At 37.6% G+C, this 14,538-nt stretch overlaps 1 protein-coding gene and 1 long non-coding RNA gene across 2 annotated transcripts; both read right to left on the bottom strand.

Annotated features, from left to right (window-relative positions):
* Positions 1–1,375: 1,375 nt before the first annotated feature.
* On the bottom strand, positions 1,376–2,070 carry LOC133874075 (ethylene-responsive transcription factor ERF024). The gene has a single exon (XM_062311907.1). The coding sequence runs from the start codon at positions 2,059–2,061 to the stop codon at positions 1,450–1,452; it is 612 nt and encodes a 203-aa protein (XP_062167891.1). The 5' UTR covers positions 2,062–2,070; the 3' UTR covers positions 1,376–1,449.
* Positions 2,071–7,397: 5,327 nt separating this feature from the next.
* LOC133874076 (uncharacterized) lies at positions 7,398–9,937 on the bottom strand. Its single transcript, XR_009901197.1, has 3 exons — positions 9,613–9,937; positions 9,260–9,397; positions 7,398–7,737 (listed from the first exon to the last, which is right to left on the bottom strand). It is a non-coding gene; the product is annotated as an uncharacterized LOC133874076 (long non-coding RNA).
* Positions 9,938–14,538: the final 4,601 nt, after the last annotated feature.

The raw sequence follows: 14,538 nt of genomic DNA, 5'->3' as shown, positions 1-14,538 counted from the left end.
TATATATATATATATTGACATTGCATGTAGGCTTCTCAATACAAGATTTATACGCTTTACTAAAAAGTTTCCATCTTTGCAAAGCTCCAATAGTGTCTCGAACATTAGTGCTCAGATTAATTATGTTTAACAAGGTGCCTCATTCATGCCTCCCACTGAGTCTCTCACTCTCATCTCTTGCCACTCCCACTTCGTAGAAACTGGAAACTACCATATTTCATGGAGGCCCCTAGACCTACGAAAGGTCGAAGCTGGCTAGGTGAAGGGTTACCATCCATCACGAAATTCCAATGGTATCTATCCCCCACTGTTAGACTGCCACGTCAGAGGAACCAGACTAGCTAGTGAGAATGACACGTCAACAAATGGTAGGGTGGGCCGGAAACTTTTGGGACCTCCTTTGTAACCATCACAAAGTATGCTAGAAAGAAATATTAAAATGAAGACTATTGAGTTAAAATTAATTTAATATATTTGATACCCTTAAAGTAACTCTTGATTGTTCTGTTGACTAACCCTTCCAACTTGCTTGCTTTTCTTCACCAAACCATTCATGTTATTTGCTTAATTTGGAACCTCAGGGGAACTGAATAATATTGGATTGAAAGTGGAGCATCTGAATAATTCTAGAAATCCTTCCCTCCATTAATTTTCGATGCAATTGCAAATCCTGATATGATCATGGTGTGCTTAATTGGTTTGATTTGTGCCACTCAACAGAGTTCTAGAGGGATTGAGATCGATGGAGATTCATATTATGCGCGCAGTAATCTTACAGATGGTGCATGATGCAAATCGTTGTACAGTTTATGATCAGTTCAAGGGAATATAGTGATTTTTTGGAAGGACGTTGTAGCTATCTCGTGCCTTTATTAATTTCTTATGGATTCTTTTATATCTTTTGGGAGTTGGTAGTTGCAAATTCAGTTGGTAGCAGTTAAGGGTGGAAACGGACGACTTCATGAACACCAAATTCTGTTCCCAAAGCTTTCTGCTGCATACTTTACTTGAGTTTCAATCAAAGCATAGTAACCTGAAATCAAGAGGGCCTTTATTTTATTAAGAGAAGAATTTAAAGCGAGTTTTTGGCTTTTGCCCCTGCCGAGAGTTGGAGGATATGAAGGAGTTTCAGGTCTGAAGAAATCAACTCAAGCTGCTTAATTTATGGGACTCCTGAAGCATCAAAACAACAGAAAGGTGCAAGAAGAGAAATCCGGGATACAGAAAATCCTGTTGAAATTATTAAACAAACCAAGCCACTCATACACGCATGACGCATTTGAGGTTGTCATCTTGCATTCTGAGTTTTCGTTGCAAGACTCCGGCCGCGCCGTCATATATTATATATAGAGCTTAATTAAGTTTCTCTTCTTGCTTTTTGTTTTTGGCAGAAAGTATTATTAGAGATTATGGTATTTAAGATATATATATATATGTATATGGGCCGGATTAAGGAAACTTCCAAAGGTCCTGATCCCCAGAGATTTCAGCATCGTCGCCAGCAATGTCCAAGCGAGGAGGGCTGAGAAGCATACCTTCGGCCATGTTCATAAGAACATTGGGCATGTCAAAGATCATATCCTCATCAACAAATTCATCAGCCGCGGCTCTTTCCGGCTCTACTGAGCTTTGTGCCACACTACCCTCATTCCCTGTTGAGGCATCCTTTGCTGCGCCCATAGCGGCGGCAGCGGAGGCTGCAGCCGCTTGGATATCACGCGGGGAAGTGGAGGCGGGCACGGGCAAAGAAGAGGCTGAGTTGGGAAAGTTAAGCTCAGCTTGTTGGCCCTTAAGAGAAAGCGCCGCCACGTCGTAAGCGACGGCAGCCATTTCAGGTGTAGGGAATGTGCCTAGCCAGATTCTATTAGGCTTTCTCGGCTCGCGGATTTCCGACACCCATTTGCCGCTGCTCCGACGCCTCACGCCGCGATAAACCGGGTGACGCCCCCTGGCGGCGGGTGCTGCTCCAGCAGTAACAGAGGCATTGCTACCACCAGCTCCGCTGCTGCTGCTGCTACTGCTAGAACTTGTCTTTGTGGAGGACTGTGAATAATATTGCATGGTTTTTCACTAAGGTGAGAAAGATTGGCGGGAAGTCGGGATTGGATCGGTGGAGGCTGAGGGAAGCCATTGGCTTTTATGGTGGATGGAAATTTAGGGCAAAATCTGGTTGAAGAGCAAGGTAATCTGAGAAGGAAGTGCAAACCAGTTGTTGCTGAACTGCTCTTGCAGAGTTTTCGGGTGTAAGACAGCTTTGTGTTGGACATCTGGGTTGGACTATGTTTTTGCAGCAAAAAAAATCTATCTTAATTAACGTCTAGAACAGTAGGGTTTTGGGGCCGAAAAGAAACGCACTCGATTTTAAAAAAAAACCGTAATTACCCGACATCAGCTCTACAGTTGTAATATGTAAAGTAGGGTTTTAGCTTCTCTGAAACCATTATGTGTTTTATGGTTACAGACTGACGAGACATCACTATTATTAGATTGCCATCGTCACCAATATAATGCCATTGATCAGGTAAAACAATTAAAACCATCTCTGGTTGCAGAAGAGCTTTCAATGAAATTACTTTTCATCAAGTTGTAAAATCAACAAACCTGCTTCATACTAATTTAATATTGGCGTGATACTGCCCCATTGTTCAGGACAATAAACACTCTGCACTCTGCAGGATTAAAAGCTATTCCATAGCAAGAATCTAATTAAATGCTTTAGGCCAACAAAAAAAATCCATCTTAAAAAAAAATACAAAATATGTCCATATTCTCATTATTATTCTGTGTGAACTATCCATCACATCCATCACATCACATGGCATAAAGTTGCTTATCAACATGGTAATTTCTTTCTTCTAGTTCATCCATCTCTCTCTCTCTCTGTGGTTTTTTCTTCTGTGTGAACTAACTATTCCAATAGAATAACTTCAGAGGTAGTGCAACCTCAGTCCTTGGGCTTGGCACCCGAGGCCAAAGGTTTCATTTTCAAAGACATCAAATGCAACCTGCCCAAAGTAATATGTTGTGGCATATCTTTGAAGCTGAATTTGTAAGATGTTTTCACGCATTTTGACTACGTCAAAATATCAAGGGACAATGATCAACACAAAGGGAAATACATTCCAACACATCTGATCATCCCCTGTTTTAGACTAAAAACTTTTAGATGTCGGGTAATTTTATAAATGGGAATATTTGTTGTACAATGTTTATATCTTTGAGTTTCTATGTACTCACCACTCAGGGTTTTATTTTGTAAATTAATCCATAACATGATGAACTAAAAAAGGGTTTGAAGGTCCACCATGCCCAGTCAAAAGTTATAACCCAATTAATGCATCCAACCTTTTTTTTTTTTTAATTTTTATGAAACACATTTTAATTGAACTGTTTTTTTTTTTTTTTGAGTGTCTATTAACGTTTAACCTAAAAACATTTAGTAAAAACATTTTTTTTCTTTAGACAGAACTATATATAAGGCCAGGGGCCATGGCCCCTTAGTTTTCAAATTTTATCTTAATAAATTGTTATCAAGTTATGTTTGTGTGTGTTGCGCGCGCTTGTTTGTATTTAGGCTTAGAAATTAATTAGCTTGACCCTCATTCTTACTTTGGCCCCCAATGAGAAATCTCGGTTCCGTTTGTCTAGTTTTATTGCCATTCTTGTACCAAGAAATTAAGAAAATGTTGTTCCAATTAAGTTGCCTACCTCAGCTTCAGCTGACTCGAAAATGTTTCAAGTAGAGTAATGCTAAAATCATGAATACTCTTATCGTACTCTAATTTTATTCGACTAACGTGGCATTGCTACGTTAGCCCAATAGAATAGTAATGGGAAAAGAGTATAATTTTTTTTTTTTTTGATGAATCAAAGAATTTTATAAAAGCTCAACCATCTACACGCGCTAGTAATCACTAGCCCATAAACCTCAAATAGAGGACACTAACCAGAGAGTATAATTTTTAACATTTCTTTTCGGAATAAGAACGGAAGTTAACCTAAAAAATAGGAATAAGACCATATGTTAGGAAAATTCTCCTTGAAAAGCCACCATCCTGTACCTACCCACTGACCTCCCAAACACGTTTGATCGCAGCATTGTTGTTAATGTGAGGTTTAGCCGTTTAAGTGCATGAACTTAATTGGTATCATCACACCCTTGACCAAGAGTGGTGGCAATTGGCAAAATTCTCCAACTTGCAAGCAACCAACATCTAACCCAGTTGCACAGCAAAAATATATTATTAAACAATTGCAACAGCGTGGTTGAGAGAATTGAACAGCTAGCCCTTTTTTTCAATCCTTTGTTGGTATATATGTAAAACACATGGGGCCAAAAAGAAGTTCTTATATCTATCAGAATGGACCCATCGTCATCGAAATCTGATTTTTCTTTTCTCTTTTAACTTGCATGTCTGGGCACGTGAAAGGATATATATGTTAATCAGTTCTTATTGGATGTAAAAATGGGTATATCCGTGTGTATGTGTGTATATATATAATGTGTTTAATTATAATGTGTCGTTGAATAATCAATTATCTCAAAAGTTCAAGCTTCTTAATCGATAATTTAACATAATATTATAATAAAAGTTCTAAATTCGATCTGCGTTTTCGTCATTTAAATTACTTTTATTTCAGTTAAATATTTATCTTGTTAAAGAACATATCAATTTAATCTTTTGGTACAAGTTATAATTTAACAGGAGTATGTACGTAATACCATTAAAACATTCTAATTTAATAAGTGGACCCTTAATTTGGCTAATAATCGTCATAAGAGAAAACATTAAGTATGGACACTATATATATCTGGAGCCACCTTTCAGATCAGTAGTCCATTTGCGCCGAGTTTAATTTGTGTGGTATATAGGAGAGATATTTGTGGCTTGTGCACCCCACCTCCCACCTGGACCGAAAAGTCACGCTTTGAAAGTGACATTTGCACGGTCCCATTAAAAGGATAACGTTAATGTGGAGTTCCTCAAAGTGTTGATCCATAGAGTGTTTAAGAAGGGCCCGTTTAATAGGTTGCCCCCCATTGCCTAAAACTCTAAAATTAAAGATTATAATAATAATAAAAAGTCTTAAGAGGAAGAATAAGGCCCTAAATATTAGTTAATGAAAATTGATTGATGTTTTTCAGTAAAATATTATATATTGCTATACAACTGAGATGATGTGGCAGTAAAAAATAAAATTTTTATTTTTTACAAGTACAAATCCAATAGCTGATTTTCAATACCACATTATCAAGTAATATGACTGTCATATACCAATTTACTAAATAGTATTACTCTTGAAAATGAAGAATCTATAACAATAAAACCAAACAAAAAATTAATTAATAATTAAGAATAAAGAAATTTTAAATAAATATTGTTTTATTACTGAGAAATGCTAAAAAACCACATCTTTTTTCTCCACAACTATCCCGCATCCCAACTAACCCATGGAATATATATATATATATATATATATATATATATATATATATATATATTTTGTAACAATGATTAATATAAAGATTGATTAAGACTGTCATGTAATCCTCATCATAAGATAATTGTGTGATAAAATCATTATTCCTAACATTACTCTTAATTAAATTTTAAAAGTTATATAAAAAGCATTACTTAAAATAATCGTCTTAAGCTTCAAAATATATATATCAACTATCAAATATCAAATGTCTATTGAGATCGAAAAGGATTCTCATTATTTCACCTTTTATTTCCTCTATCAGGTTAAGGAACCGTAAAAATCCTCCTTTATAATATTCTCCCTTCCTCCTTTTCTCTTATTTGACTAGGAAAAAAAATAAATAAATAAAAGAGAAAAAGAAGTGTCCATTGAGAAAGGGTAAAACTTGGATGGGGCAGTTTTGCCCCTTCGTAGCACAGCTCATCGAGAAAATAGTTGTTAGGCGCGCATTGAATAAAGTTGGTCGATCAGCCGTGTATCCGTGTTTGTCTGTTGCGGCAGGTCTGCCGCGGCCGCGTGAGCGTGAAACATGTGGTTAACCTCTCAATAATATTTGGATACGGTATGTTGAAAAATTAACTAGAGTTTTTGTTGCCATTCTTTTCAACAATGATTCTTTCGTTTGAAGTGTGGTTAAATTTCTACATCAATCCTAATTCGAAGGCATTAACCGACAGTTTTCAAAATTTATATTTTTCACTCAACATTTGGAATAAGGTGCATCGACGTTGAAAATAGATATAGTCAGCTAGTGTATTAGATTCCTTTCTTTCTTTCTTTGAGAATGCTCTCCTTGAGAAAATTATAAATTTGGTCATGAAATTTGAGGATATGATTCAAATGTGACAAATAGCTTAATCGATTCCCCCATTTGGGTTCTCAATTGCTTTTTTAGGTCCGTCCAATTCCATCAATTTTTGTTGAGGCCATTCTTACTTGCATTGTTTATATTAAACAATACTCCGAGACCGAAAACCAGTACCTTCTTTGCATTTTCTGATGTCGATTGGGCTGGTTGTCCCGATTGCAGAAGGCCCAGTACTATCGGCTTCTGCAAAATTCTTGGAAAAAAAAGAAGAAAAAAAAACTTCTAAATTAAACTTTTATTCAAATCCGAATACCCGATCTATATATAGAAAACTGTTCTCCAATCATACTATCAACTTTCATTTTCTCAAAGTTTCTTGTTATAATTATGTTATGCTTGTAGACAAAAAAAGCATGAACTCATGTATTTACAACCAAATGTTGGATCGAAAATACGACGTAGCACCTTGTGACTACTATTGCACGTTTGTGTTCGAGAGATAAATGGTGTCGTCTATGCATGAGAGATTACCAAAATGACTGTTGTTTGTAATGCAGCCATGCAATCTACCATTTTATAAACACTAAGCGTTCGGTTGTTCATGAACTAAAGTGTGTTGTTCTTGACCATAGGTAAAACAAACAGTCTCCCTAATGGCATCCGATTCAACCTCTCTCTCTCTCTCTCTCTCTCTCTCTCATCACTTTTTCAATTTTTTTTTTTAGAGGATAGTGTGACAACATTGGTTCCCCAACCTGAATAATTTGTTCGGACATGAGGCTCCCTCTCACAATTTCGGCCAAATAACAAGGAACGTACAGGACAATAACATAAATCCGATGAGTAAATTATCAACCTTTGATTGCCGGAGGATATATTATCAAGTAGGTACAAACATTAGCTCCTTTTCTACTACTGGATTTCATTTTTAGGCATAGAAGTGACATGTATAGTAAGGGATATATAGCTTGATCTTGATCATTGCTAAAAAGGTTAAGTTAAAACAAATATGATGAAATAGGGGAAAGGGGATCGATAATGTGTCTCTGGCCAATGAGAATGTTGCTTCCAAGGTAAAGTTGGTTAGTTGAATGACAAGAAGAGAAGAAAAAAAACAGTCACTATATATAAATATACAAGATCTTGCTGAAATACAGTTTTGGTTATACTAGACATGTCGTCTATATAAGATTCAAAAAACGGGATGTCGTTTCCTAATTAACTAGAAATACAACATGACCTTCAGGATTCCGCTCTGTATATAAATCATGAAGAGGAAGTACCACATTTCATTGATCTCTTCTGGCTTTGGTTTCCCAGACTCACTTTTGCATAAAAGTGTATATGCCATTGCCAGGATTCAGTTAGCACCAAGGCTAGCTGGAGCTGAGATGAGGAAATTATATCTCTTCTTCAAAGAGAAATGATTAGGCAAGAAGAATGACCTGCATAGATAGGCAAACAAGCAATAAATTTGACGTCATTATTTCTGCATTTCTGGTGTTTGGACCCTGTAAATTAAATTGTAAATTAATTAACATGCTAGAATATTTTAAAAATCTGGTGGCAGAACGTGCAGCAAAATTAAAAAATTTACCTTCAAAATTACACGTCAACATGTGTTCAAAATAAATTATAAAGAGCATGTAATTGTCACGTGCATATCAAATGGACTTGTATACTATTTTGTATGCTGCCGCGGTCATGCTCAATTGAATATTTTGTTTTATCATCCTTCATGTATTGATTTCAATTACTGAACACATTTTCCAGTCTTGAGATTTAACTCATTCAATCTCATAATGAATGTATCGCAATTTTCTTTTTTCTTTTTTCTTTTTCTGTTGTTAATTGTATGGTCTCCTAGCTTGCTGACTAGTGGCTTCATTTGTAAATGCATCCTTGATTTGTAATCATTTCCAGTAAACTAGGAAATTTCTTGTGCTGCTATTAACCTAAATCAACGAAGCATAAATTACCTCAGTCAAACGGATTGGTTTCATGAATTGTCATTTGGGTGTTATTTTGGAAGCAAATTGGGTTGTGATGGGTTTGGGCCGGACTAAAATCAGCTGAAGATTAAAGTGGACTGAACCCTAGCCTGCCATGGTCCCAGCTTAGCTTACCAAAAAATTTGCTGAAATGACTGCCCGTGGGCCGACTGTTTGGGTCTAGCTGTAACTACTCCAGCATGTGAGTGAATGTTTTCTGTATCAATTTATGTGTCTAGCAACTATATGTAAGCATTAATTGTTGTACTTATTAGGGTACAGATGATAGAAGATGTCGACTCTTGGGGTTATTTGTTGTACTCGTGTATAGCTATTAGACTGGTACTTTGTATAGATTCAGCATATAGATTCAGCATTTATGCTTCACTTCATTATTTAGATGAGTGTTGTACTTGTATAAAGATCGGAATGCCTAAAATCTTGTACTCCTGCCCAAGATCTTGGGGTTGCTATTATTAGGAAATTCAATTTATGGGTTGCATCAATTTGTAATAAGCTCTTTAGAATTTTAAAATAAAAAAAAAAAATGGTTTAAAATTTGGTTTAAAATGACTAATAATTCCCTATCCCAAACTTCTGTATGAAATTTTGATTAAAATCGTGTCTGAAATGGTCCTCACATAATTTCTTTCTTCTTTTCTTTTTTTCATTTTTCTTTTTCCATATTTTTTATTTTATATTTGTTATTATAGGAATACATGTCGTATTCCTATTGCTGTTGATATATATGACACTATGACAATTTCCATCAAAATTTCAAACAAAGTTGGGATTGAAGAGTTATTTTCTATTTATGTTTATCGTTGAAAGTTTTAAGTCACTTTTTAAATCGTAAGAAATTTATTGCAAATTGGTGTAACCATATAGACTTATTTTGCATTTTTTTTTAATTATTATTACATTCCGACTAAACATGAATTAAAATTGTGAAAGGTTCTCGATGAAGTCTACTTACCCAAACACGTGTTCGGCATAACATGCATTCGGCACCGACAGCCCACAACTTAGCCGGAGAGATAAACTTCATCAAATGTCTCTTACAATTACAGTAAAACAGGCTAGCTGCAACTTGGCCAGACAAGAGATTGATCCCCTGAACACATCTTAATAGGTTTAAATTAAGAAATAAATAAATAAAAAAGCTACAAACTCGCACGCAATGGAAGACACCTGTCAATATAATGTTGGATGGGATTTAACGATTCAAACAAAGAAGGAAAAGAGATACTTCTTTAATTAGTACTGAAATCAAATCCTCTTAACTTTCTTATATTTCATGATTAAGCTTTTTTAGGGGTGACAACTCACTCCCATATACCGATAAGACAGCTTTTAACTACAATCAACCAAAAAGCTCTGGCTTGGTTGGCAATCCCGGCTTCTGCCGGATGTTTTCCGGCCAGCAATCGAGTCCTTTATTGACTAATCTTCTCCACTCTTCCTCCTAGTGCTACCAAAGGCCTTCTCTAACACCCTTTTTTCATGTCACAGAATCCTTCTTTCATGGTGTAATTATTGAGCAATCCCTATCGTTAGGGTTCATTATCATGCATGGGGTCCAAAGCCATCATGCGACATCGGACCCACAACGGATCTCAATGAATCGGGAATTTCTTAATTATCACCAACCATTTAGCAGCTGCAATTTTGAATGTAAGAGATGCACACTTTCATTGGATATCAATCACTTTTTCTTACTCAGCTAATATTCTCGTGGGACCCTTCACATTACCGTGGCGGAAATCTACTGGTAATGCCTGCCCGGTACGCCGTAGAGTTGACATCCTACTTTTGCTAAGGTCATGTTTAACCTTCATATTATAATTAGATGTAACATGCCCACTACTCGACTAGACAATTTCTTTTAAAATAAATAAATAAAAATTATTAACTAGTGATAAAGTTCCCTTTCAAAATGAGTTAGGAAAACAAACTCCTAATCCAGTCTATTAATCTTATGCGTTTAAAATATATATGATTCTTATATGTGTTTTCTTTTTCTTTTCTTTTTTTTTTAAAAAAAAAAAAAAAAAAAAAAGAAGAAGAAGAAGAAGAAAAAAAGTAAAGAAAAGTGTGATGATACCAAATCTCGCAGACTGGAATGCAGATAACCTGTAAAACAAGAAGAATGGCACTGGCCCGTGGCCCAGCGACTCAGCGAGAGAACTTTCGACAGTCATTTTTGCCTTGAAAAGAGGAAAAGTGGTAGAGATAATTATTCTGAGAATGAAGAACGTAAATAAGTAATGGAAAGAGATAGTCCTTTATTTTAGGCTCTGATAGGCCTTTTTGGGCTCTTATAATAGTGAGTCTTTAATTTGACTGCTGGCTTTGAGCCCTAGCCCCTAGGTGTATTTTCTATAGTTATTAATATATAAAAATTATATACATTTGAAACATTCGTCAATTGAAATAGATTGAATTAAAAAAAATAAAAAAATATTTTAGCCAATTTTTATATTTTATTTTTTTAAAAAAAAAAAAAAAAACCTTGTCCCTATTAATTTGTCAAATCAGTTTATAGCAACAAGTTTAGGATCCTCCTGTTTGTTTTATTGCACAACCAATGGTAGGTAGGCTCACCTTAAAACCATGTCTTGTTCATAAAAGTATGATTTGCACCTCTTTTGGTCTGCTGCTAGCTAGTCAGCAAGTTGCTAGGGAGAAGTGCAAAACTCATGGCGGTGGAAGAGCCACGTTCAAATAAGTGTTGACACATAATTGGCCCCACTCAAATTTCATATATATACTTGTCCCAGCTAAACATTTATTATTCTTATTGAACTTTCATGAAATAGTGAGAGAACTTTTTTAAAAATATTAGAACTTTTTATATATATAGTAGGGTTCAAAATGAAATATCAAAAATAATAAAGTGCAATCAGTTTAAAATACATTTTTTTTAAAAAGAAAAAGAGTTTGATCAATCTAAGTCTTGAAAAAAAGTATGATGCTCAGTTTCAAAAAGGGAAATGGGAAATGTGTATTTAAAACAAGTTGGGATTAATTTCATCCAAACGGTTCTCGAACCTTCTCCAAAAAGAAAAGCCCTCCAAAAGTCATGTCGTCGCCGGGGGAGGGAGGTCCAACCTCCCTCTTCCCAACTTTTGTTCTTGTCCTCTTAGTCCAAGAGGACTAAAGTGGTTTTGTTTCCTCTTTGAGTTTTCTCATATGAGACTAGAGTCTCCTAACCATTAACCATTAGAGTTGTTGAGCTTTTGTTCCTCCCGATAGATTCGGTGGTGGCTGACTTTTCCCTAATCCTTTAAGAGCTAGTGTGATTTGTGTTTTGTGTTGTGTTTTTTTCTGTTTTCTTTCTTGTCTCAGGCAAGAAGGCTCAACTCAAGGTGTCTAGTTTGGGGGAGTGGCGGCCGTTTGTGTCGTAAATGGTGGTTTGGCCGGTTTTTTCAACTTTTGGAGCCGGATTTACACACCTCCATTGTTTTGTTTACGACATGCGCCCAGCAGCGGCGATCCCTGTCATCATCCGCTCCCGCTGCTGGAAGCACAGGTCACATCGGTCGTCGGAGCCCAGCTCGTAGCCTTCACGTGCACAGGTCATTTGGCGCACATGGCGGCCACACTCCGCCTTTTCTGGCCGTGCACGGTGAGGGATGGGTTCTACAACCTCCGATCTATGGCTGGGTGCTATCGGTGATGGTGCGTGGAGGACACGCGTCGCCGTCTCCAGCGAAGTTCGCCTCCGTCTCCATTGTCGACGGCTTGTTTTGGGTTTTTTCTACTTATGTGTTGTGTATTCCTCTTGTTTCTCTAGTACAGTCTGTCTATGTGTTGCTCAAATTTTATTGAAATTTTTGTTGGCTAAATGCTAGATCGGCCCTCTTTAATTTAAGAGTGAGCGTTAATGTAAAATATGCTCAAATGTAATTCGAGTAAAATTTGTTGTTTCTGCTCTAGCAGTTATTTTTTAAGTTAGATTCTTCTGGCTTAAAGTGTAGGGGTCTTCTACCTCTTTTTTCAAGATGTAAATATTCAGGCCTTTTTAACAATATATAATAGCACATGCTATGTGTTCTTAAAAAAAAAGGAAAATGACACATGATATACGATATATAATCAAAATATTATGAATTTAGAATCATTTTTTTATCGATAAGAATCAATTAAACTAAAAGGTATTGATAAAGGTAGAGGCTAAAAAAATCAACACCAAAAACTCAAATCAGGAATGTTTACAGCATTACCCCAAAAAAAAAAGGAAAAAGAAAGACAAACATTTTGAAGGTAGTTTGAGCATACACGTAAGAGATAGTGTTAAAGTATTGATTAGATAATTAAATTTACTACTTTCTAATGGTTCTACTTAAACTTTTAGAATGAAAGGTAATGTTAAGATAGTTTCCGGTAGATGACGTGTAGATCAGTAATTCGTCAGAGTTCTCCCTCTTTTTCTTCGATCTGCAAACAAGAACAAACACTGCGTCGGGGGGGGGGAGGAGGGATGCTGACAACCCTGCTCCGATACTTAAGTAAGTGTATTGTTCTTAGAGAAAGTGCGTAGAGTAAGGTTATATAGATTAATCGACATACCTTAATGACTGAGGGGACCTTGGTATTTATAGAGACAAGGAGCAGTTGAAATTATTCCTATATATGCGGGAATCGATAGTTGATGAAGACGTGGCCTCGGGCGCACGGATATTCCGGGTTCCACAACCGCTAATCTCGGGCGTTCGATCTTATACGGGCGGCATGACATTGGTGAAGCTTCGGGGGCACGATCTAGTCTAATGTCGTGCGTCGTGTCCCTTAAATCCCGAGTACTCCCGAGATAAACGCGGATGTTAGTACCGGTTGGTATCCGGGTCGGGTGAACAGGTTAGGCCCCGATGATCTTGGCGGGCCTGGATTGATGAAATTCTTGAACCGCTCAGGCCCGGTCAGGCGGGCCCAATGGGCCTTGTGCTCGGGCTGGGCCTGACTACCGAGGAGTACCATACTTTCTCCAAAAGCTACCCCCCAATTCTCTTATGCAAATTTTGTACTTAAGAGAATTTAAGAACAATTAATCGTCTTTAACTGGCTTTATGCTCTACAACGGGGTCAGATGCATATAGCCGAGAATAATCAATTGGCCTTTGCTTTGTATCCCAAAATCGAGTTGGTGGCATACTTGGAAGGTTTCACCTTATCTTCTGCTTCAACCGAGAGCCTCTGTTGCCATCTTTGATAATCCTGCTCTTTTCCTTTTATTTGAAATTTGAAATTTTCAAATTTTCTTTTCTCATCAAAATCCACGAGCCTCAGGATTTGCTGATGTGCGCCGGCCGCGCATTAAATACGATTGGACATCGGTTCGTCTTTTGAGGCGTGTTGCAGCTGTCAGGCGTGCAACCGGGGTCTCTTCGGCTGCTGGTTTGGAGGAAGGGAATTTGGGCGAGACCCTTCGACTACCGGTGATTGGAGACCGGCTAACCCGGGTCACCTGCTAATATAAATACTCTTCCCACACTTCGGCCATTCTTATCTTGAATTTTCTTTGAACTTCCAAACCTCTCTCGACTTCCTCCGAAATTCTACTGCACATTATTTTCTCATTTTCTCTTGTCAAATGTGTAACGCGGAAGAATTCAAAGCAGTCGATGTCCCGGAGCTTGAAGAAGAAGATGCTCTGTCTGACGATGATGTGATGCCCGAATTGGGTGACAATCCGGTTCAGGGAGAGATGGTCCACCGGCCTCTTGTCCCCCTCGATTGTCGAGGGGCTTCAAGGATTTGTATCGGGGACGAGTTCCGTCTCCGGAACAACTATGACATTCTTCCGCCAGTCCTTCTCCACTTCCAGAATCCAGTCACCCTGGAGATCCAAAGGGGTGACGTCGTTATTTACGAGCGGATGCTTACCGCTGGGCTTCGGCTCCACTTTCCGGACATAGCTCGGGAGCTGGTGTTGTACCTCGGGGTCTCCCCGAGTCAAATCGCGCCGAACGCGTGGAGATACCTCTTCGCGTCTTTCATCTTATGGCGTACAATGTTGGAGGCCCGGATGACGATTCCGAAGTTCTTCAACATATACAGGGTCAACTATAAAAGGGAAGGTGTTGTAGAGTTCACCGTCTGGGAGAACCCGATTTTCATTGTCCTCTCCCAGAGTTACTCAAACAACCGGGGGTGGAGATCTGAGTTCTTTAGGGTCTCGGGTGAATGGGAGTCGACTACACCCTTGGCGGAGGACCAAAGGATGTCCCGGGAGTGGAGACCAATCCAAATTGA

Source organism: Alnus glutinosa, chromosome 7, assembly GCF_958979055.1.
Source record: "Alnus glutinosa chromosome 7, dhAlnGlut1.1, whole genome shotgun sequence".
NCBI lineage: Eukaryota > Viridiplantae > Streptophyta > Magnoliopsida > Fagales > Betulaceae > Alnus > Alnus glutinosa.
Note: the sequence above shows the minus strand (reverse complement) of the source record. Positions and strands in the feature narration are given on the sequence as shown.